General features: G+C 33.0%; 2 protein-coding genes across 2 annotated transcripts; both read left to right on the forward strand.

Moving 5' to 3' along the window:
• Positions 1 to 5,865: 5,865 nt before the first annotated feature.
• LOC137828190 (high mobility group B protein 10) lies at positions 5,866 to 8,330 on the forward strand. The gene is given in 7 exon segments (XM_068634658.2): positions 5,866 to 6,115; positions 6,614 to 6,689; positions 6,925 to 7,099; positions 7,362 to 7,478; positions 7,604 to 7,815; positions 7,926 to 8,076; positions 8,079 to 8,330. Coding segments are annotated over 7 exon segments (1,050 nt in total). The 5' UTR covers positions 5,866 to 5,930; the 3' UTR covers positions 8,213 to 8,330.
• Positions 8,331 to 18,925: 10,595 nt separating this feature from the next.
• LOC137830088 (transcription factor bHLH149) lies at positions 18,926 to 19,837 on the forward strand. Its single transcript, XM_068637218.2, has one exon. It carries the CDS (start codon positions 19,090 to 19,092, stop codon positions 19,681 to 19,683), a length of 594 nt encoding a protein of 197 aa, XP_068493319.1. The 5' UTR covers positions 18,926 to 19,089; the 3' UTR covers positions 19,684 to 19,837.
• The last annotated feature ends 4,761 nt before the right edge of the window (positions 19,838 to 24,598 follow it).

The following is a 24,598-nucleotide window of genomic DNA, read 5'->3' on the forward strand; positions in this document are numbered from 1 at the left end:
GTTTTGTGGGCTTTTGACTTTAATGAGTTGGAGATCAGTTGTTAACTGAGCGGTTTCTTAATCTTAGGGAAGTGTATATTCAATTTAATTTCTTTTATCCGTTATATTGAAGATATTTTATGGATATTTTGGAATGTCATTCAATGCTAGTGCTAATTGTTATATATTCGTTATGTTATATGTTATTTGACTCGAGCAGTCAATTATTGAGATTGGCTTGTCTGGTACCAATCGGTACACTTGTCTTCAAGCTTGAAGAGATTAATTTCTGAAAAGCCGAAGATAACTGATGGAGTTCTCGAGGCAAGATGTGACCACTGGAAGCATTTAATACTTGGCAGGGATGTAACGTTTGCTTTTTTTTAGGAAAAAAGTCGTTGTTTTGATATGCATTGTTTAATCAGATAAGTTTGACAGTGGAGATTTTGCGTCGATTTGTATGCCGAGTGATATTAACCATTGGATGGAAATAGATTCGAGAACTTTTAATGGAGGACGTGGTAACCTCTCTCCTATTTGGTTTCCTATAAATAGGGCATCATTTGAATGTGGCAGGGTTCACGCTTTCTTCGTTGTTTATAGAACTTGTGTCATTTGCTCCGAGTGTCAAGTCTACCAGCTTTCTTCTTTAGTTGTCATATTCTCAGGTCATTAATGTCTTCCTCTGTTGATTTTTCGAATAATGTGGTTGATATCGAGTCTTCTGAGGTTACCTGTACTGCATTTGGCAGTACGAAAGAGACTAGTAACTCAGACCATTTCGTCAATCGGAGGTCCGAAGGTTCATGTTATGAATTAGTCAATCCGCGTGTGTTGAAAATTCTCACCTCTTGTGGGAATTCTAACGTTTTGGATAAATTTTTATCCAAAGTATCGTTTATAAAACCCGATGCTCCCTTAGACGCGTTGATGATCGATATTTGTGGCTACACCGACCGAGTCTGTCATGGGCGAGAAAATGCGCCCCATGATTTCCTTTTTTGTCTATAATACATTTTTCCATGATTTACACATAACCCTTCCTTTTGATGACTTCATTATGGGAGTTCTTCGAATCCTCAATGTGGCGGCGACCCAATTGCACACCCCAACTCATGGGCATCTCTTCAGGCGTTTAGGATAATTTGTGATATATTTAATATTATTTTCACACCTTAATAGTTTTTGTTTTACTACAATTCCCATCTAGGTACTCCAGTTAGTTGGTTGTCTTTGTCGAGTCGACCATGGAGTGTTCGGTTTGTGGTGTTCACTACCTCTTATAAAGTTTTAAAAGAAAAGTACTTCAAAATATTTGTGGAGTCTGGCGGCCGATATTATTTTTATAACACTGAGGGTCAAACAAAATTTTGTTTTCATTGGACCCGAAATCCTAGTCAAATTGTCGCCTGACTGTGGTCATCGATGTCACCTCTGGATTAGGCGGTTTAGTTGTCTTCAATCAACTCCCATATAAGGTGCCTACCCGGGAGTTGGTAGCTTTGTACGGGTCGTCCGAGAGGTAGACGAATTTTACTAGTATGTAAATTTTTTATGTATGTGGTCGTATTGATCATGTTTATGGTGTTTAATTCATTTGTGTCTTACAATTATCATGACTTGGATGGATCCATCTTTGGGGAACCTCATGACCAACTTAAGACGCCAAACGGCTAATAAGAAGATAAGTAGCTTTGAGGCGGTCAGGAAAGGGGAATTCGGTCATGTCGATCGGCATGGTGCCTCTGCCAGCCATTGCTCCTCATGTGGCCAAAAAACGCGGTCGACCGGCCAAAACGACACGACTTAATGCAGAAGCAGGGCCATCTGCCAGGCAATCATCCATGTTGAGCCCCTTGTTGGAGGTGGTGTCGGGTGTTCAAATTGACATGACTCTGGAAGATGAGAGTATCTTAGCGGTCGTTCCAACCAACAACTTGGTCGCAGAGTGGGTGGAACTATAGAGTCGGTCGCTGGTGGTTGGCTAAACTCTTGGGAAAGAACCACTATAGTGGTGACCAAGCAAAAGAATGAACTGGTCGAGTCTACTAGTTCGTTGAAGGAAACATTAGAGGCAATGAAAGCTCTTAAGAAAAAAATACACCAAGACAATGTTGCGATCGAAAAGGCCCAACAAGCTTTAAAAGACAAGTTGGCGACGATTGAGGCGGAAAAGACTAAGCTTGCCAAGGGGAAAGTCGAAGCCGAAAAAAGGTAGAATGCACTGTTGAAAAACGGTATTATTTCAGTAAAAAAAAAAAAAAAATTAGCATTATTTTTATTTTTAATCTACGCCAAAGCTTAAACTATTCTCCTGATTGGATGGAGAAAATACATAATTAGAAGACCAAATTTTTAAATAAAATCATGGATCGCATACTTTTATATTATTTTTAATAAATTAACTGATAAAAATACATGTTATTACTTCGTTCTAAATTATCTACAGTTTAAGGTTTCTAAATATATATTAAGAATTATGACAAATTATATGTTTTTTTAATAAATTCATTATATTTGTTTCACTTATTTTTTTTTCAGCATTTGTTTCACTTATTTATTAATTATTGAAGTAATATACGTGGAAAAAATAGAAAAAATAGTAATTAATAGTTTATTATAAACTGCAAATATCAACTATATTATGAAACAAATTAAAGTACTGATTATTTTTGGAAAGTATTTGGAATGAATGTTTTATAGAATTTCTCATCTGCTTATGTTTGTTAAACAATAACTTTATTTAATATTGCAATGTTTTTTTTCTTTGTAAAATCACAATTTTCAAACGGGAAGTGATATGCTTTTTTAAATAATTAGTTTGAATACTTTTCTTATTTGATATCTTAGGATATTTGTTAAAAGATAATTAGGTATTGAATATTATATGAGAGTAGATTTTTAATATTATTCCAATAAACATTATTTTTTTATTTCTTAATCAATATCCTAAGAGCACTATTAACATTTGTCTTAATTTATAATTTACATCAAAATATAAGAAAACAAACATTTTTGTTTGACTCATTAGTGATATATAACTACCTTTATTTGTATAAAAATATAATTAATTACCTCTTGTCTTAAAAATAACTCGCGCGCGTTTTCGGATAATTCGGGCAGATAATAATTTTCTTTTTTTAAGAAATAACAGTGTTCAAAAACTATTTTTTGACAAAAATACATGTACTTTTGTGCAAGTTCTTAATAGTTATTACATGTACATTGTTTGTTTGCTTACTATTTTTAAAATACCTAGATTTGGTGTGAAAGAATGATACGTTTTTACACTAAAGAATTTATTTAACACAGTTGATTTTAGTGGAGCATTATTCGGAATGAAATTATATTTTTTTTAATTCTTTATTGAATGATTTAAAGAAAAGGTAACTTTTTTGGATGAAAAATTGTTTTCCATCAACTAGACCTTAACCTAACCTATAGTTAACTCTAATTTAATTCTGAGTTATCTCCAAACTTAATAGACCTTAACCTAACCTATAGTTAACTCTAATTTAAATATAACTCCAAACTCCAAATACTCTAACAGCGTGAAAAAAAAAAACGAATGCTGCTGACATGCCCAGTTTTCTTTTATCTTTCCATCTCTTCCTTTTCTATTCCTTCTCTCTTAATTTCCTCTTCTAATTTTTATTTATTTTAGAATATGATTACACCACATTATACTTGTAGAGTTAAGGAACATTTCTATCGGGCAAATTTTCAAATAAAGTAAGTTCATTTTTACTCTCAAGATTCCTTGTTCACTGTTTTTATAGTCATCAATTTTAGCGAGGTCAGCTAAGAAGACTATTCCTCTCAACTTATTATACTATATACTGAATTTTTGTTCTTTTTGGATAACTTGCATTAGGCCCTTAAATCTTAGAGGATAAAACTCTAGAGGTTGCTTGTTAAGCAAACAATTAAGGTAAAAGAAGCTAAATTTATTTTTTAATAGCACCCTAGGCTAGAAGATCTGGATGTGGAGAGGACGTGGTCCCAGTATTCAATTTGTTTTGCATGGATGTTGTGTGTTTATATATTGTGTTGTTTGTTTATATACTATTTAAACTTGTAGAAATATTAGATTTTGATGATTTAGTATTTAAGTGTTTTTTTTTATGTTAAATAGACTTTTGAATGTTGTGGATCACGTTTTGAATGATATTGTATGATGAAAATGGTATGGAATTGAATTCATACAATATTTGAGATAATGTGTGGACTAATGTTTGTTGTGTATTAAGTATTGATGTCGATGTGATAATAGAGATCTTCGAACTTCACTGATGATCTAAGTCACAGACTAAAATATCAGGTGGTGAGAAACTTACGGGGAAGTTCATGCACACCGTGACATATGAGATGCACGGTTTGGGTTGTATTGAACTTATCATAATCATTTCTATTAGATTCCCTGGTAATCTTTGGATCAGGTGTCGGTCTCTAGTAGGACTTACTTAATAGGGGTCTTTCGAAATACATTAGATGTTATTTTGTTGATTGAATATCCTGTATGTGTAGATGCACGTGAGATCTATTTGATTATTTTATGTTGGGATTTAAAGATTGAATAATTGAGAAATTGATCATTGTAATTCAGTTTTCTATTTTGATTTAATTGTGTATATTATAAATTTTTGTTTTCACTGGCTTACCCTTATTTTTTGTGTGTGTTGTGAAATGCGATGACAGTACTATGTACACGAGTAGATGATCATACCGATATTAAAGATTTTAAAGACCTTTAGGATGTTCTTTTGAACCTTATATATTAAATATTTGTATTTCTTAAATTTTAATTATAATTTTTTTAAGCTTAATAGAAAAATATATAAAACATGTATTCTAATAGTTAAAATCAAGACGCTAGCATGTATGTTTCTTTTATTACTTACCATTGAATAGAATAATGTGTTAAAATAGTTAATTATTATATGTTAATTATGTAAATTAATTTCCATAAATCTTATATATAACTTAAATTTGAAAAAAAATACACACTCCACTAAATATATTAACTTATATAAGAAATTATTATTAATATCTCATGTATTATTTCTTCAATATTTGGCAATATTTATTATTTTTGTTATTGTTGAACCTAATTTCTTCATTTTAAAAGTTAAGTGATAGATAAAATGAATTTTTATTGTGTATATTAATTGTGAATAGTTAGAAATACTTTCTTATAAACTTTTGATAGAGTATCTCCGGATTTTTACAATTTATCAAAAATGATATTTAAAAAAATACGAATGTGGGTAGTTGTATTTTTTAAAAGACAACTCCTAATGAAAAATTATATTTTAAAACATGATTTTTAATATAAAAATGGCTATATTTTAAAATACAATTTTATTTTTTCCACTAATTGAAGTCTTATATTAAAATATGGGTTCCACTAAAAATAAATCAACGGAAGGCTGTATTTTGTTAAATAAGATGATTTCAAAATTATATTTTAAATGTATCTTCTTGATTAAAATCCGTATTTAAAGCATGATTTACTCATATTTTATATAATTTTTTAATTAATCTTAAAAGGTAAAAATGCCACTTTTTTTTAATAATAAATAATAAGATTTGGAAAATTATATTAACTTAAATATTAAATATATATTTTGTTTAAAACTTTATTATTTGTTTGTCATGACTCTACACTTAAAGTATGGGTAGAATTATATTAACTAATAACTTCTACTAAAAAAAAATTAAAATTAGATGACCGAAAAACCAATTTTTTTATACTTTGGGTAGAACCAAAACCAAAAATAGAAACAGTGAAATGCACCAAAATCATATTTATCCGTTGAAATTTTGATGGGTAAAAATAGGAACGCCACGTACTGCGTGCAGCTGTCGCAAAGGCATAAGATCTCCATGTTAATTTGAAGTAGGTGGGGGTTCGTGTTTCACCCTTAGCTTCGTTGCTTGCCTCCTCAAACATGGAGAAGAAAGAGGAGATAACGCTTCCATTGCCATTCCAGACCCATCTCAAGGGCCTTCTTAATGTTTCCTCCACTGCAACCTCTGCTGGCTCCCACAAACAACACTGTTCTCCGGCTGATGACTCCGACAGCTTCTATGATAAACTCTTTGACTTGTTGGACTCTTCTGGCCTCACTCTCGTGTGAGTTTTTCTGCTTCTATAAAACCAACACTTCACTCACTCAACAACATTCTAGCTTCCTCTTCTTTTTATATATCCTTAATGCTCTTCCCATTTTTCATTTTATTTCTCTGATGGGGTGGTGAAACACTCAAATCATATTTCTTGTTTGGTTGCTCATACTGCATGCAAAGAAAGTTCACTCTTTTTTTAGTGGGTGCTTCCTGTTTTTCCAGTTTGAGCTGTCCCTTTTTCATGATCGTTCTCATGAACAAAAACAATCACCACCTTACTAACACAAAATTATTATCTGTTTTGTCTCAGTCAAGGTATGCGAGTTGGTACTTGTTGTTTGCCTTACAGTTGTTCTTTATCTCATTTTTTAGTCTACATCTACATGTGTTGTTAGTTCAACATGAAATTGTTGTGTTATTTAATAGATAACTGTGGGGAAAGGTGATGATGTGAAATATTAAAGGTTTGAATAATAATGCTTTATAATCCAATTCTACTTGGCAGTTTCAATGTCCGAGAAACATTGCTGGACTTGTACCTGTTTTACCTGGAGGTGACAAGAAGAGGAGGATATCACCAGGTATGTATATTGCATTACCCTGTGGGAGTGTGATCCTAATTGACATCAAGTTTTTTAGTTGTTTTGGTATGTTATTTTGTCTGTATTGAAGCTTCTTTGTGCTTGTGGAGTTTATTTATCCAAATCAGTCGTGGTTCTGTAACAGAGAGAGGCTAAATTAGTTATATATCTTTGCATGATTTATCTCTAATTTTTATGATGTTAATGTCGTGGATTTTCTCTTGATTTTTTTCAGGTTGGTCGAGAAAAGAAGTGGGGTGAAGTTGTCATAGCCTTGAAATTGGAAGGGAATAGTGTGCAGTTATGTGCTCAAGTTGAAAGGCTTTACTCACATCTTCTCTACCAGTTTGAGCAATTGTACTTCTACAGAAGTCCTGTAAAGCAAGTTCCCATATCTATCAGCAACGAAGGTTAGCCCAAGAGACCTACTATTATTTGTTGTTATTTAAGTAGATATAAATTCAGTCTGGCACTTCACGCATAAGTTTGATATAAGGGGATGTTCTTGGCAGTTTCTGCATACATTTACTGCTTGGACATATATAAAACAAGACACTTGAGCAACTTCTTTAATTGATGTTTTTGCTACACTTTGGTTTTTGGCTGAAAATGTACTGATTAACCTTAAGGGCCCTTTTTTTTTCTCCCTTTCCACATCTTCCTCTTTATTAGAAGGTCCACTTAGGAAGAAGAGGATCTCAAATGCAAGTTTGCCTCATACAATGGATGGTAAAGATGATCAGAAGAAGGCCACGGAAATGTCCAAGCAATACTCTTGCCACATGACAGGTTTGTTGATTGGCTAAAATCTTTCCATGTTTTGAGATATAAATGAATTAGTTTTCTTCAGTAACGTAGTGATCTCTTGTGACTTTAGAGATGCTTATGCAATACTTTTTGTTCCAACTTAGCAGGGCCCGGGTATGTGCAACAGCCTGTGTTTTTACCAACACCTTCGAAAGAAAAAAAGAAACGCCGAGGTGCCCCGGTGGGACGAAAGACTGCATATCAGATATTCCTCAAGCATGAATGTGCACGGTTGAAAACTTGTAATGAGGCCTTAGATGGAAAAATACTAAGTATGGCTATTCATTCATGGAGGACTATGTCTGATATTGCGAAACAGGTATATAGAAGTTGGCATAGTATCTATTCTTGAAAATTATTCCTTGTTCTTTTTCTTATGCCCCAATGGGGTTGCATGGAATTTTGCATTTCTGTTAACTTTTCATGCAGCCATATGTGGAGGAAAGCAAGAAGAACAAAGAAAAAATCAAGGAAGCAATGGTTAGCCACAGTAAACAGCAGAAAACCGAAGATACCAGGGAAGAGAAGTGGTCTAGTATGTGTGGTGATTACCATGTAACTTTGCATCCTGAGGCAGATGACTGTTAGGTCTTAAAATGACTGAAAAAGCACCAAATGATCCTTCATTTCAGATGGATTGGGATGGTTATTGTCCACTAAAATGGAATCCGAGTAACTCTACTAGTCTACTTGTAGATGGGTTATTTCTTCTCTGAGGCCATGTCTATGCATTCAGCAGTTTTCTCTTTATAATGGCTTTGTCCTGGCTGCTATGTATATATAATCCATGGTTTTGAAACAGCTTAAACGGGCCTAGAATAGTTGGATCATAGCATCTTCTCTTGACACTAGAAAAGTATGTAGATATATGTAGCAAAGGACTTATGTTGTTGTAACTCCTATTGCAGACTACGTTTTAGTTGGGACACAAAGACAACTAATGGGACTCGTTTATTAGTTGATGTTATGGACATGCAATGAAAATTTGCAGAAAAGTCCACACACCTTTTACATTTCAGGCCAATAGATATCACTGATGCCATCTTTTACGACGAACCTTTTGGCATCTCCTTAAAAAGCAGATACTTCTAGGCAATGCAAACAAAATAAGAACTACTCTTCATGATTAAACTGAAGTTACCACAATTTGTATACTCTCAATACCTGAACTAGTAATTTACCAAGCCAAACAGGATATATCTTGATACAAACTTAATTTCAAAAACTGAAAGCAATAGGTTTCAGAATGAACTTTATTTTCGTTTTTTATGCTGTTTTGTGTATTAAAAGATGGTTTGTCTAATAAAGTCAGCTTATCATAATAGAGTTATTTTAGAGTCTATTTTAATTGGACGGATTAAGTTATTCGTTATAGAATTATTTATTATGTAGTTTTATGTAGGAGTTTCTAAAGTACATTAACTGATAAAAATATTATATATAAACGAGTGGAAAGCTTATTTTAAAAATCAGTTTTATAAAGTTGATCTTAATATTTCGTAATATAAATATAAATGAATGTTAGAATTTGATAAGTTTATTCTTATCTAATGGGTTATTTTCTCATGAGTTTTTGTTATCATTTATTTTTTTAAAATTAAAATAAATTGTTTCTCAATGACTGAATGGAAATAATTAGCGAATAAGAGAACTAAAACAAGGGGTGTATTTAGTATTATCTTTCTATATTTGGCGAAACAGAGTATAAAGCTAACTCAAGCCTGATAAAAAGAACGCGAACAGATTCTTAAGCAGGATGTTTCTTCCTGCGCCCCAATAATTTTCTCCCTGCACCCCTCATTATGGAAAAAAATTTATTTTATCCCTTTTAAAAATGACTTGATTATTCTTCCAAAATGTTTCCGAAACGTATATGCAATACATTTTTTTTAATTCCAGATTTACCATTCTAAGAAAATTGTATCCTAGAAAGAATATTTTGAAGTGATTTTTGAAAACACATTTTACTTATGGAATACACCTATTTGGGAATCACACAAAGCATACGGGTGAAGGAAGGAAAAATGTAAGGGTGTAGAAAGAAACACCCCTTAACTCAATATTGGGCCAACTGCCTACTAGCAAAACGTTTTAAAAACAATCAATTCCTTCTTTTTAATTAAATTTTAATTTATTTATTATAACAAAAAAGCCTAAAAAATATATAAAATACACAAGTTTTAGTAAAAGTAAAAAAGGATAGCATTTAAAATTAGTATCGATACAGTGAAAAGAGATATTCAAAGAATATCAATTTAGTTTAATATTGCAGAGTAAATTAATGATAAAAAGAGAGAAATTTAGTATTCAGGGTTCTAAATAGGTATCTTGGTAAGTGTGAATTTTGTAAGTGTCCAACAAAATTAAGAAAAATCATATTGATTCTAATAGCAAGTCTTACTTCAGAATTTCTACCCAGAGTTTCAAAAATTTGCAACATTATTTTCCTACAAGTTGTCCAAAACCCTATATAAGCTTGAAAAAAAAATAGAAATGCAATCACAGAATCATATTAATAAATAAGTTGAACTGATACATTGAATCAAAATATGAGGACACGTGAATGTGAGTTAGCACGTGTACTAGGAAGAAGCTAACCAACAAAAAATTTGATTATAAACAGTGATAGTTTTTGTAGCCAATTGCTCTACATAGTTGTTAGCCAATTGCTCTATCCATCTTCTGATATATGCCTTCTACAAGTAACAAATATGGGTCTGCCACATGTGAAAAATGACCTCACACCCTGTTCAGATAGAGATATATCAAGAATAAAATTAGATATTTGTGAATAGTAGAAAACAATTAATAATGAATGAGAGAATAAATTTAACAAAATTTACTATTAAAAAATAAATTTGAATATAGCTCATTTTTTAATTTAATAAGATATTACCTCAACCGTAAATTATTTTTATTTATCACTAATCTCTCCTGATATTATGATAATTGTATAAATACCAAAAATTAACTTTAAATAAAAATTAACATTTAATGTTGAAAAATAGGATGTTAATACGGGTTAGTCTGCTAGTTAGGTTGGTCCGCCTCATATAAAGAATAGTTAGTGAGCTTGCATGACAGTTGCATAAAAAATTAAATTTTTATCAAAAATAAAATAAAAAATTAATTCACTTGTAATATATATATAGAAAATAAAAATTGGAGGAAGAAATTTTGTACTTTTATTAAGGTATTTTTTCCTACATCTCATCAATTTCGAAATTTAATTTCCATAACATAAAAGTCAATTATGGAAATGAAAATTTAGAAGAGAACAAAAATATTTTAAAATAATTTTCTAGTACAACTATTTTGAGTTTTGGAATTCAAATTCTGGAATTGATAAGGTGCAACAAAAAATTTGAGGAGGTGTAAGAAGAAATACCATTTTTATTATTATGCAAACTTGTAAACTAATTGCTCCTTCCTTCCCCCCACATATTACGAGTTATGCGAAAAGAGTCTAAATGACTCAACGGACAAAAATAGTAAGTCAGTCCCACGTTTTTCATAATAAATTGCGAACACATTATCATTTTTATTAAAAAAGACTGAAAACAAGATCATACATAAACATGAGAACATGTAAAGGATAAAAAACACATCTAAAAAATAAGAACAAGAACTCAATTAGAATTCTCCTTATTTCTTGAGTAAATTAAAATGTTCTAGTTGAGATTATCTTTATAGTCAACCATAATAGTTCCAACAACTACTCTTACAACAATAATAATACTTTCAAAATCTTTTTCTCACATGACTATCTTCAGAAATAAACACAGAACATTCATTATATTATGGGCCATCGTGTTCACTTATAAAAATTTACAAATATTTATTTTTATGCATTTAGCATCACCCTTTTCATTTGTAAAGGAAGATAGTTAAGAATCTTAAAATCCTTTCATCATTACCTCATGTTATCAGTTTGGATCACTTATCAACTAAGTATGCCCATGGTTTACAATTTGAAAATTAATTTAAGTTGATTTTCTACAATTGATTTTAGTCAAAAGTGTGTTTTGACCGAAAAGTGATTTTGAAATAATGAATGTTAAAGCAATAAACTATACATAGATCTATTTTTGTGAATAATACCAAATGAGATTTCACTTCAAAGCAGTGACAAAAACTTTTTTTTTTATAGAAAACAAGTCGTAACTTTGACGCAAGTACAATTTGATTATAAAAGTATGAAACAAACATTTTAACAAAAAATTAAAAGCACGTTTATAGTTTGAGACAAAATTCTACTACATGTGTTAAACACTTGACTTAAACCCAACATAACTTTAGATTTAACATATATCTTAGCGTATAAATTAAACAAGCTCTACAAATCATCAACAAACATAAAATTTGATCAAAATAACTTTCAGAGAATCAAAATTGTTTTTTAAATGAACATATACTTAATTATAAAGAAAAATAAGTTGTTAATGTTTTATCATATATTTCTTTTATTTCAATCACACAAGCAGGTACCTTCTTCTAATGATTATTTGTTTCAATTGATTTGGGGAGAATATGGTAGAAGTTGAAGGGTGTAGAATGATACTCATAATATGTTATATAATTCTTTACTTTTTTTTTACTCAATTTAAACAAATTCATTTTCACTTTTTCTTGTTTTTTTTTTTGTTTTTTTCATTTTTCATCTTCTAATCCAAACAAATATATAAAGGGTTACTGTTAATTAAAATTTAAGAGCCACTTTGAATAGACCTTCGGTTTTCATTAAGGGTTGGGATGAAAATGATGAAAAACTAAATAAAGTTAGACTCTATTTTAATCTATAAAAAAATAGCTATTATATATATTCATTGTCAAACACGAATTGGTATTTGACATTTTTCAAGCAATTAATTCCATTATGCAACCTCTTTTTTTTTTCAAAGAATTAGTTGAGACAGTTTGTCAACTCATTCTTTTTAAGTTTTAAAAAAAGAAAAGGACACCTTTGTTAAGACAATTCTATGCACTGTGTTATTTCCTTTTTTTTCTTGATTTATATGAAGGAGTGAAAACAACTAGAACTTTTTTGTCAATTCTCATTTTTAATTTGAAGGGTAACAAAACCATATCTACTACATTTATTGCCCAATTTAAATTACGAAATTGATTTTATTGAGACAGCTTATCAACTCTCAATTTTGGAATGGTCACTTTCTTTAGTTCAGAAAGCTTCATGGACCATCATCTATAAATGTTATCATATTCATTTCTCACTCTTAAATAAAAGGACAGTTTCTCAACTCTTTTATTAAAAAATGCCAATTAACATAATTTATCTTATTTTTATTGGATATAAAATAAAAAATAATTAATTATGGAGGATAAAAATGAAAAAAATGTGTAAAAATATACTTCTCGAACTAATAGAAAAATAAAATAAATAAGTAGCATAATTCATCTTTAATTATTGGAATAAGTAAAAATAAATCAATATATTACATGAAAATATTTGAATACTATTTAAAAGGAAAAAACAATTTTCACTTTATTATTTTTCTTTAAAAATTAAAAGAAAACGAAAGAAATGTAATTCTCCAATAACTTCATTATAAGTTGGGAAAAATGTTTTCCCGCGAATACAAAAAGTAAAAACTAGTATTCGTGGGTTCTTGTAAGTTTTTTGATTTGCTCTATAGCGGTTTCTCTGTCCGTCGCCGCTTTCGCTGTCGTTGCTGGCGCTCCTATGCCACTCTTCATAAACGTTGCTTTCACACAAGATTGACGTTGTTTTAAATTTTTTGAATTTTTTTTTATGTTTTGGAATATACAAGTGCGGCTATCAGAAATAGCCACACTTATAAATGGTATTTTCAAGTGCGGCTATATAGTCGTCCTTATAAATTTTAAATAGTCGCATTTATTTCGTCTTGTGCACTAGTGATTATATCATATTGTGTATATTTAAATAATTAGTCAATGCTTTTATAATGAAATATAAATTGTTATAATTGTACTTGATATTAAAGTCAAAATAATATTAAAAGTGATAAGATAAAAAAAAATCCGATAAAAGTATGATTATTTTCATTTTCTTTAGCTTTTGAATGTATAATACATTATATTGTTTTACTAAACATTGTATTCTTAATGTATATATACTACTATATGAACAACATTGAATATATATATACTAACTTTATATGCATTTTCGACTAATATGTCACATACAATCAAGAAAAAATAACTTTATATTTTTTTTTTCACTGATTCAAATATGTCTCGAGCTAAGAATATTAAGTAAAAGCGATTTTTTTTAATTATTGTTAGTAATTTCACCTGTTTACTCTATTTTCTTAATTTATTTTAGGTTAAACAAATACTTTAAAAGTTATTAATTATGTGATTATTGTTGATAGATATATTAGAATTGCAAGATTTAGTTTCCATATTTTCTTATGAATAATCAATCCTTCGTTTCGAATTAATTTTCAAAGACCAATTATTTCCACAAACAAAGGGTCCATCTTTTTTCCAATTTTAATTTTAAATAAAGGTGGTGATGACTCTCTATTGTTACATCAATTTAATTGTCATTTATCACGTCATTCTATAAGAACATGGTGATAGACGTTGCACCAATACACAATTAATAAGGAAATACATAGGCAAAAGTCATCTTCTAAACCAAAAAACGTCATTGATGAACCTAATTATATGATATGCAAAACAATACAAATTTCTAACCTTACAATCATTTCAGAAACCACCAAAGATGGGTCTTAAAATTGTCTATAATTGGTACATTCAAGTTGCATTTCCTTGCATGTTAAAGAAATGTATCACTTAAGCCATGTGGCAATTATTTACATCGTGGAGAAAATATCTCAACATAATCGTGCCATTTTCTTTAATCCTTAACTATTAAGACGTCTAAAATCTAAACATATTTGTTTAGGTGTTTGGCATTAATTAGCTCAACCCAAATCCAAGACTTAAAATCACTTTTTTTTTCATTTTCCTATCGTTATACCATTTATTGTGATCCAGTGAAAAAGAAATTATTATAACAAATAATTATTTAATTCTAATTTTACAGCTAATGAAGGAAAATGAATAAACGGAAATATGAACTTGTATATGATTAATAACTTAATAAAAAAATTGTGAGTTAACCTTCTCACATTAATTACCGTTGATATTTAATAATATTTTAACTGCTTACCACTTGGTATAAGCACTAAAGTTTCTAAAATTATACTAAAATGCATTACATTAACAGATAGTTTCATTGGTTTGGAAAATTTGTCATGTATAATGAATTTACCATTCTAGTATAGAATGATTTATAGAAAAAGGGTAACGACCTACTTCTTTTGCTAGTATCTTAAGTCTTTTTGTAATGTATGTAAAAATGTGAGATGAAAGCTTAATTTATTATTTATAACTAAATAATCAACCAAATTAAGGTAATATTATTGTTGTGAGGCCACCTTCGGAAAGTGAGTTCTCAACTCCACAACAACAAACCTCTCTCGTCACAGTCGCACATTTTTTTCAATCGAACTTTTTTTCCCTCTCAAGTACCTAGGAAACTACTGATCCAAAATATCATACTATATTATAAAGAATTACACTTCTGGAACAGTAATCTAGAATCATGTTCCGATGAAATGCGTCCAAATTCACAATTGCAATGATGTCTGTGAGGTGTGTTGGGTTTCTCTATGCTATTAAGATGACATCAGAAGTGTGTAATAATACATTGAAGAGTACGTTTAACAGCATATTATAGAAAATAAAGATGATTATGATGATTGTTTTGTGGATAAGCAAGGGATGGATTGATTAGCAAGGCAAAGAGTTGCGTTTGATTAATATAAAGCTTGTGGGGTGGCCAATAATTGAACATTCGTGTGTTTTATTCGCTCTTAGAATGCTGAGAATAGCATATATCACCCTCCTCAAAGAGGTTGCAAAGAAATTAATTAGTGTTTAGAAACAGTCTTCTTCACCACAACACTTATTATAATATTATAAGACAGAGTGAAACGCGTTAGTTGCACCAAATCCTAAATTAAACTTCTGCCAAACAATTGTCTACTTGTAGTTTGGTACAAGCCATTTCGTTAGTGCTTTTATTCTAAGCCTTAATTATATCATCATCTCTATTCATTCCTAAAATTCCTATAACACATCATCTTAATTATTTCATCATTTTAAATCTTCGTCATTCTGATACTGTTATATCCAACAAATTGCAACATCACAGTTCGCATGGCCCTCACAAGTCACATTAAGCTCTATATATAACTTGGTTTGGTTAACCATTTTTTAGGGTAACTGTGGAAGAAATCTACATAGAAGGTCAAAATAATTGGGAAACTGTTCGGTAATTGAATCCCCGTAGGATAAACAATATTTTTCTAGCCAGACATGATTCCTCTTCTTTTTACTGTTAGAAGAAAAAATGGCAGAAGGCTGCGAATTTTGGTGCCATGATCATGAGATTTGGTTCACATTCGAATTGTCACTAACATTGTGAATTGTGATGACTCGGCCCTTGCTTTGCCTGTCCAAGGTCAACCATTCATGAATCATAACAGGTGAAAAGATATGTGTGCATATAAAAAGATAAGAAACTGCATAATATGTTATGAGTTTATTTAATGCAAGAAAAACATGTTGGGAAGCATAGCAGCATCATTAATGAATGTTATTTGTCTTATGCGGTCACCTGCTATAACTAATCTTTTGTATTATATATACTAATGTTTGTACCAAGAGCTGAACTTTCCAACAAATTATTATAATATGGTCCGAAACGAGGAAGTGAAATGCAAATTGGGTTCTTCAAGGAACATGGTTAATTAATTAACTGGAGGATGAAATTATTGGTCTAATGGAGAAGTCAAATTGAATATTGATTATAAACTGTGAAGAGGAGCTGCATAAAAGTCTCATCACATCATATAAGTCATATCTTCTCACATGGACTAATAACAAGTTTTTAAAGTGGAAATCCTAGTAACCCCACATGAAAATACGAGATTTGGAGCAAATCTATAAGAAAGGTGAAAAAAGAACAGTTGTTCTTAGGGAGGAAAGATGGTTTCTGACCAAGTAACTTTGAATATGCAAAAGGGTTGTATTGTACAGCATTTACAAAATGAATATAATAATAAGGTATCATGTTTTCACTATCTGTTGCATATTAGGACATGACATTAGTGAGATACCTAATTAACCATGCGGTGAAAATATGTATGGAGAGAGGGAGGGGTCTCTCTCAGTCTCACTATCGCATAGGTTTTCAACTGTAGATGGTTTGATACAAAGAAATTAATACTCTACTGTTTGTTTCTTGGCTGAATGCAAAAAATCATTGTACTGGACCAATTGCATTGTTGTTTAATATATTGGGAGGGAGTTAAGACAGCCAGGCCTGTCTCTTTCAAGGAGACAAGGCTCTCTGGCTTGCCATTTGGATACGAGGCTGATCAGATTTTTCACAGATTTTGTTTCCAATTTTCCATTCTCTCCAAAGCTATTTTATTCTGAACTTCGTTGCTGATAATTGAACATGGTGTTCTCAAAACCATGGAAGCAATTGAATAAGGTGGTGGGCAAAATGGAGTGCTTGGTATACCAATAATGCAGGGCAGTGTACAGTAGAATATTTTTATTCTCCAGAGAGAAAAGGGGGTGGGCAATGTGGATGAAACCTGGCCACACCGTCTCAGGGAGGAAGTGAGTCCAAAAACCCTTTCCTTCATACATTGAAAAATAAATAAATACAAAATAGAGGGCCAGGTGATAGAAAGTGCGATGAAAACAACCACATGTCTTCCTTTTTCTGTATCTTTGGCTTCCATTTGGGTGCATCACCCCCTAATCATTGCCAAGAATAAAAACAAACAAGTTTGGCCCCATTTCAGGAACCAATCAACAGAGGCCAACTCCATTTCTCCATCCAATAGGCCATTTCCATTCATCATCAATGCCTCCCAATTAAAGAATAAAGCTTTTTTCTTCATGGAATAAACCCATTACTTTATCAATTCATCAACCTGTTTTTCAAGCCCCGTGCCCAAAAGATGGGAAACTTATTTATGCAAGAATCATAAAATATAAACCAAACCATCCACATAACAATCCTTGCAGGTAAAGGTAAGATACACAGTGAAATTTAACATTATCATAATACACATTTTGTGGCTTTTATCACATGCTAGCCATTGTCGATGGACTCATTAGGCCTGTCATTCACGCCCAGCCAAAAAATGAAAAAAATGAAAGAGAGAAAACTTTATCATCTAGCGTGACCAGGTCATGACTACTCTGACCATCAATCTTGACCCTAGATGAGACACGGCAATGCCTCTGCACTCTTTGATTTCTGAGAAGGGTTAAATTTTACACTTTGTGTAATAAAAAGTTGGAGATACTCTGAATTACAGAAGCAGTTTTACCTGCGAGATGAGAATGACGTAGCAGACACAAAATAAAATAGCCGGAATTAACAGTAGGTATTATATGTAATGTTAGACACATTGGTTAACCTAATCATGTTTTAATTTGTTTTTGTCCCCTTTCTCTCTCCTCTCTCTGTCCTTAGGTTGTGTCTTTGTATGCAAGTTAAGATGATTGAGGCAACATGGGAGATCTTATCCGTATGAGGCAGAAAACAATAGTGATTAATTGGATGTGCATGCTTTGAAAATGGACTCTCCGTTCTCCATTTAATTAGAAATAGTTTTATGCTTCCCGTGACTTTGAAATTTTTAAAGTTTGTTGAACCCAAATTTATAATAGAAGAAGCAGAGGGTTGAGGCATGAGGGGCCGAAATTGAAAGCAAAATAAAAATTAAAGAGGGATGAAAATTGACGATTAGTTAGAACTGGAAGAGAATACAATACGATAAAATTAATTAGGCAAGTTGTCCACTAGCCCATCTTGTCCAATCAAATGAACCTCAACTTTCTTCATGGGAGGTGCCATGTGAGGTCTCTATCTCTCCCTATTTTATTATTATCATATTCAAACCACATCCTCCTTCTTCTTAATCTTTCATTACCGTTTATTAGTCAAACTAAACTCCGAGTTAAACTTCCCACTCCCTCATCTTCCTCTCATTACCCCTCAAATTAATTATATACCCTTTCTTTTATTTTATTAATAATCAAACACCTCAATATATTTCCTTCAAAAGTATACTTGAAATGCCATTCATATTAAATATACAACATCAACACAGAAGATATGAGTTTTTTTTATTAAAAAATATACGGCTTTCATGAATAATGTATTTTTCAAGTAATTTGTGCATTGTAGAAAAAGGTGGTATTATATTTTTTTTATTTTATAATATTGTAAGATAATTATTATTAATATTAAAAAACAGCAGAAAAACGAGGGGAAGGGAAAGAGTAGGGGCAATAAATGTGAGTAACTAAAGGACGCGTGGTTCCCCGTGACTTCAACTCCTTTTATACTCTTTCTTTTCTTCTATTTTCTTCCCCTCACTTGGCCTCCAACACCATCAACTTCTTCTTCTTCTTCTTCAGAGTTCATTGTTCATTCAAATTCCTATTCTCTCTTCACCTCAACCGACAAATCCTTCAATTGCAATTATCTATGGAGTCTTTCGAGCCCAACGTAGATTCAAGTAATTCAGAAACGTTGCGAGAATCTAATCAAAAGAAGCGCAGGAAAATCGGAGACCACGCCGCCGATCACAATTCCGCCAACGCTGTCCCTTGGAGATCCGACGCGGAGCAACGGATCTACTCCCGCCGCCTCGTCGAGGCTCTGCGCCGAACCCCGTCATCGGCGGCCAAGCCTAGAGCAGCCGGCCAGGTACGCGAGGCCGCCGACCGAGTCCTCGCCGCCACCGCCAGAGGCCGAACGCGGTGGAGCCGCGCGATTCTCCGACGGTGGAGGAAGCTCCGCACGCCACACAAGAAGGCGAAGAAGACGTCGTCCACCGGATTGAAGAGAACGAGGATCAACGGCGGAGAGAGGAGGAACCGGTTACCGGCTGTGCAGAAGAAAGCGCGCGTTCTTGGCCGGTTGGTTCCCGGTTGCCGGAAAGTCTCGTTCCCGAACCTTCTGGAAGAAGCCACGGACTATATCTCCGCCTTGGAGATGCAAGTGCGAACCATGACCGCTCTCGCCGAATTACTCTCCGGCGGCGCTCCGGCTGGTATCGACGGTGGCGCGTTGAGTTGACCGCGCGCGTTAGTTACAACAGCCTAGGCTATATTGCGCCAGGTGTTTCTTTTCTTTTTTTGTTTTATTTTTTAATTATATCGTTTTTATTGGTTTCCAGATTCATGTATTTTATCGTGTACACTGTACATGCCATTTGCTTATTCCTCCTTCATTCCAGTTCCACTATCATCTCCACCTTCCTTTTTTTTTTCTATTTCCTTTATTCTTTCATATTTAATTGAATGTCAACATGCTACCTACTTTTATTCTTTTCTTAACCACTTCCTTCATAAATGAACAACTCTTTATACATATTTATCTAAAAAAATAAACAAATATCACTTCAAATTATTACTTGGAAATTACTTCAATAACATTTTCTGAACTCGATATTATATATTGTTCTTCCTTTCACAAGTTTATATCGTGAATGCTTCTATAGAGTGTCTAGTGGCTGTGAAATTGTAACGTCTATCATACGAAGATCTCGAGCGCTTTAGTCTTGTCTATTTTTACACATTTTGTTGTCTTGTTAAACATAACTAGAAAGGAAATTATGCACAGTGCTCTTGATTTTTTAAGCTTGTAAAATTCTCTCCGCCTATTATTTCAAGGTTGATTACAAAATGAAAGGAAAAAACATAATTCAAATTTTAAAAAAAATAAGAGAAGCTAATTAAGCTTTTAATCTTCATCCATGGTCACTTTCAGCGTTTTATCATTTGATTTTTGAACATCATTAGAATGCTTCACTTTTATCGGGATTCCTATTGCGTACAAGTTATGAACTTAGATAATTGCAATTACATTCCGTGTAACAATAGAAATTTTCAGTTATGCTTGAAAACTGAAAAAACAAAAGCTCGCAATAAAGGGAATGAATCCAAATTGATCCAACGTGTTTAGACCCATCTTTGTAAAATATCTTTAGGTTATCTTCATTTATTTATAGACTTTTTTTTTTCTCTGGATGAATTTTGGACATTTTTTACCGAGATATAAACATTTTAAACAAAAAGTGAAAAAATAAATTATTTTTTAATAAACTAATTTATAAACATTTTCTCATATAATTTTATAAATTAATTTTTCTTTTAAATTTGTGGAGAAACTTATCCAAACGCATCTGTGTTTCAAATCTGTTAATTAGTTTCCTTAATGATGACAGGTCTTTCTTCATTCTCTTTAAGAAAAATATTTTAAAAATAACTGGCAGATTCAGATTTAGTTACAGTGAAGTACAAAAATGTTTGGGATCTCCCTATTTCTTTTTGGGACCGTTTTTCTTAGGTTTTAATTTTAAATATGCAAAATGTGTCCCTTTAAATTACTGTAACATTATTGTGTTAAAGTAAGAAATAGAAAAAAACGTGTAAATAAAAAATCGTTATGGACTGCACTCGATGAATTTCTAAAACTGAGCTCCACTCATTTGCAACAAAAATAGAAATATTTAATGTGGTGAACTATATCAGCCCAGACATATAAATCATGGCACAACTTATCACATTAAGTATGGCCAATTATGTCGTATCTAGTGTGATAAAGTAAAATTTAAAATAAAATCAGATATAGCGTGGTAAGTGATATGATTTTAACTCAAACGGGTCAATAAATAATTTATTGCGGTAAACTTTTTCGATTTTAAATTTATTTTATTTTATTATAGCTTAATGTTATTTTTGTCTTTTAATCTCACGTGGATAAGTTATAAACTTCATTCAAAATTTATAATTGTTCCTACTAGGGAGATGGACCTATAGAACTGTTGACTGACTTTGTTCCTCTCCTTCCAGTCAAGCAGTCAGTTCGAACGTCAGTTTGCTCCTTTTTCGTCTTAGCGCTGCTCCGCGCTACTCCTCCAGGTCTCAGTCACTTTATTCCAGATGAATGCCAAATGGAAGTACCTGTAGAAGGCACTTCAACGCTCAAGTCAGCAAAGAGTACTCAGCACTCGGTTATCAGAGTATATTCAGTAATGACATACCTTGTTCTTGAGATGTGCGTTATTTATATTATTTTAATAAGCTTGTCTTATTGGGCCGAATTAGTGGAGTGGATCGTACTTAAGGGCGTAAACCCTAAACCCTAAACCTTATGTTGATTTTTCATTGTTTGGGAAGGAGGTTTGAGGGTTATAAATTAAACTCTTCTCCTTACTGTTATATATCCCAATTTGTAATATCTTCTCTCATAATAATAAAAGGGAGTTGTTTTTGCTGTGCTCGGAGATTAGGTTAAACAGGCCGAACTCCGTTAACAATTTTTGGGTGTGTTTTTTTCCTCTTTATCTCTTTTATTATTCTGCTTTATTTATTCAATATTATTTGTCGGGTAACTCTGTTAGGGTTTTGTTTTAGTGGGAAAATTACCCGTTTTTCCCAACAAGTGGTATCAAGAGCCGAAGGTTCGCCCTTGGGTTTGTAATATTGAATATTATATTGTGAGTCTGTAATGGCAAATAAAGATCAAGAAGGGAAGGCTCTGCAAGATGCAAATGTTGCAGAAAGCAAAAGTGATGTGTTGATTGTCTCGCTTTCAGCATCATTGCATCCAGATGAGTGGATATTGGATTCAGGTTGTACCTATCATATGTGTCCCATTCGGGAATGGTTCTTTGATTTTCAAGAACTCGATGGCGGGGTTGTTTACATGGGTAATGATAATCCATGTAAGACAGTCGGGATAGGTTCAATCAAGCTGCGGAATCATGATGGATCCACCAGAATTTTGCGGGATGTACGGTACGTGCCAAAGTTGAAGGAGAATCTCATTTCATTGGGGGCTTTAGAATCTAAAGGCCTAGTTGTGACGATACGAGATGGAATTCTTAAAGCAACTTCAGGAGCACTGGTGATGATGAAAGGTGTGAGGAAGAACAATCTGTATTACTACCAAGGTAGTACAGTGGTGGTGACAGTAGCGACAACAACTTCTAGCTCTAAGAAGGATGCTGAGGCAACGAAGTTGTGGCATATGAGGTTGGGACATGCTGGAGAGAAATCCTTGCAAATTCTTACCAAGCAGGGATTGTTGAAAGGTACGAAGGCTTGCAAACTTGAATTTTGTGAGCATTGTGTTCTGGGAAAACAACGAAGAGTGAAGTTTGGCACTGCAATTCACAATACCAAGGGTATTCTGGATTATGTGCATTCAGATGTGTGGGGACCTGCCAAGACTCCGTCAATTGGAGGTAGGCATTATTTTGTCACTTTTGTTAATGATTTTTCCAGGAGAGTTTGGGTGTTTACTATGAAGAACAAAAATGATGTGCTTGAAATTTTTCTTAAGTGGAAAGCTCAAGTTGAAAACCAGACAGGAAGGAAGATTAAGGTTCTCCGAACAGACAATGGAGGAGAATACAAGAGTGATCCGTTCCTGAAGGTATGCCAAGATTGTGGCATAGTTCGGCACTTCACTGTTAGAAAAACACCACAGCAGAATGGGGTTTCGGAGCGTATGAACAAGACACTTGTGGAGAAAGTTCGTTGTATGTTGTCTAATGCTGAGTTAGGCAGAGAGTTTTGGGCTGAGGCTGTGACATACGCTCAACATCTCGTCAATCGTTTGCCATCATCTGCTATAGATGGCAAAACCCCGTTAGAGGTATGGTCTGGAAAACCTGCAACGGATTATGATTTTTTGCATGTTTTTGGTTCTATTGCATATTATCATGTGATTGAATCAAAGTTGGATCCACGGGCAAAGAAAGATCTTTTCATGGGCTTTAGTCCTGGAGTGAAGGGATACCGTTTGTGGTGTCTAGAAGCAAAGAAGACGATTATCAGTAGGGATGTTACCTTTGACGAATCTGTCATGTTAAAGAAGGTAAATCCAGAAGGAGCTGATAGTACTCCGCAACAGGTGGAGTATGCCCGGAAGCAGGTGGAGTTTGAGCCGACAGTGGTGATCCCAACACGAAATACCACAAGTGACTCTCCTGTGGTAGAAGAAGAGTCAGATGAGGAAGAGGTTCCTACCCAAGAATCTCAACAGCAATCAGCGCCAATTGCAGTTAGAAGACAAAGACGAGATATTCAGAAGCCTGCTCGTTTCATGGATATGGTTGCCTATGCACTTCCAGTTGTTGATGACATTCCATCCACTTACCCAGAAGCCATTTTGAGTTCAGAGAGTGGTAATTGGGCAGGTGCGATGGAAGAGGAGATGCAATCTTTGAATAAGAACAAGACGTGGAAGCTGGCACAATTACCAAAAGGTAAGAAGGCAATTGGGTGCAAATGGATATTTGCAAAGAAAGAAGGATTTCCTAATAAAGAAGATGTTCGCTACAAGGCAAGGTTGGTTGCTAAAGGCTTTGCTCAGAGGGAGGGAATTGATTATAATGAGGTATTTTCTCCAGTTGTTAAACATTCCTCCATTCAAATTTTGTTGGCCTTGGTAGCACAGTTGAATTTGGAGCTTTCTCAACTTGATGTAAAGACCGCGTTCCTACACGGTGATTTGAATGAGGAAATCTATATGACTCAACCAGAAGGATACAAGGTTGATGGTAAAGAAGATTGGGTTTGTAAACTTAGCAAATCGTTGTACGGACTGAAACAATCTCCGAGACAGTGGTACAAACGATTTGATAAGTTCATGAAGGATCAGAAGTACAAGAGAAGCAAATATGATCACTGTGTGTATTTGCGCAGACTTGAAGATGGTTCCTACATTTACTTACTCTTATATGTTGATGATATGCTGATTGCAGCAAAGAGCCAAGTTGAGATTGACAGGTTAAAGGCTCAGTTGAGTAAAGAGTTCGAGATGAAGGATTTGGGGGAAGCCAAGAAGATTCTCGGCATGGAGATAAATAGGGACAGAGAGAGGGGAAAACTTTGGCTGTCACAGAAGCAGTATTTGCAGAAGGTACTACAACGTTTTGGTATACACGAAGATACAAAACCTGTAAGTACCCCACTTGCTC

This window comes from Phaseolus vulgaris, chromosome 7, assembly GCF_051622355.1.
Source record: "Phaseolus vulgaris cultivar YP4 chromosome 7, ASM5162235v1, whole genome shotgun sequence".
Taxonomy (NCBI): domain Eukaryota; kingdom Viridiplantae; phylum Streptophyta; class Magnoliopsida; order Fabales; family Fabaceae; genus Phaseolus; species Phaseolus vulgaris.

Coding starts and splice junctions, on each gene's coding strand:
- LOC137830088 (XM_068637218.2), top strand. CDS start 19,090: ATGGAGTCTTTCGAGCCCAACGTAGATTCAAGTAATTCAGAAACGTTG.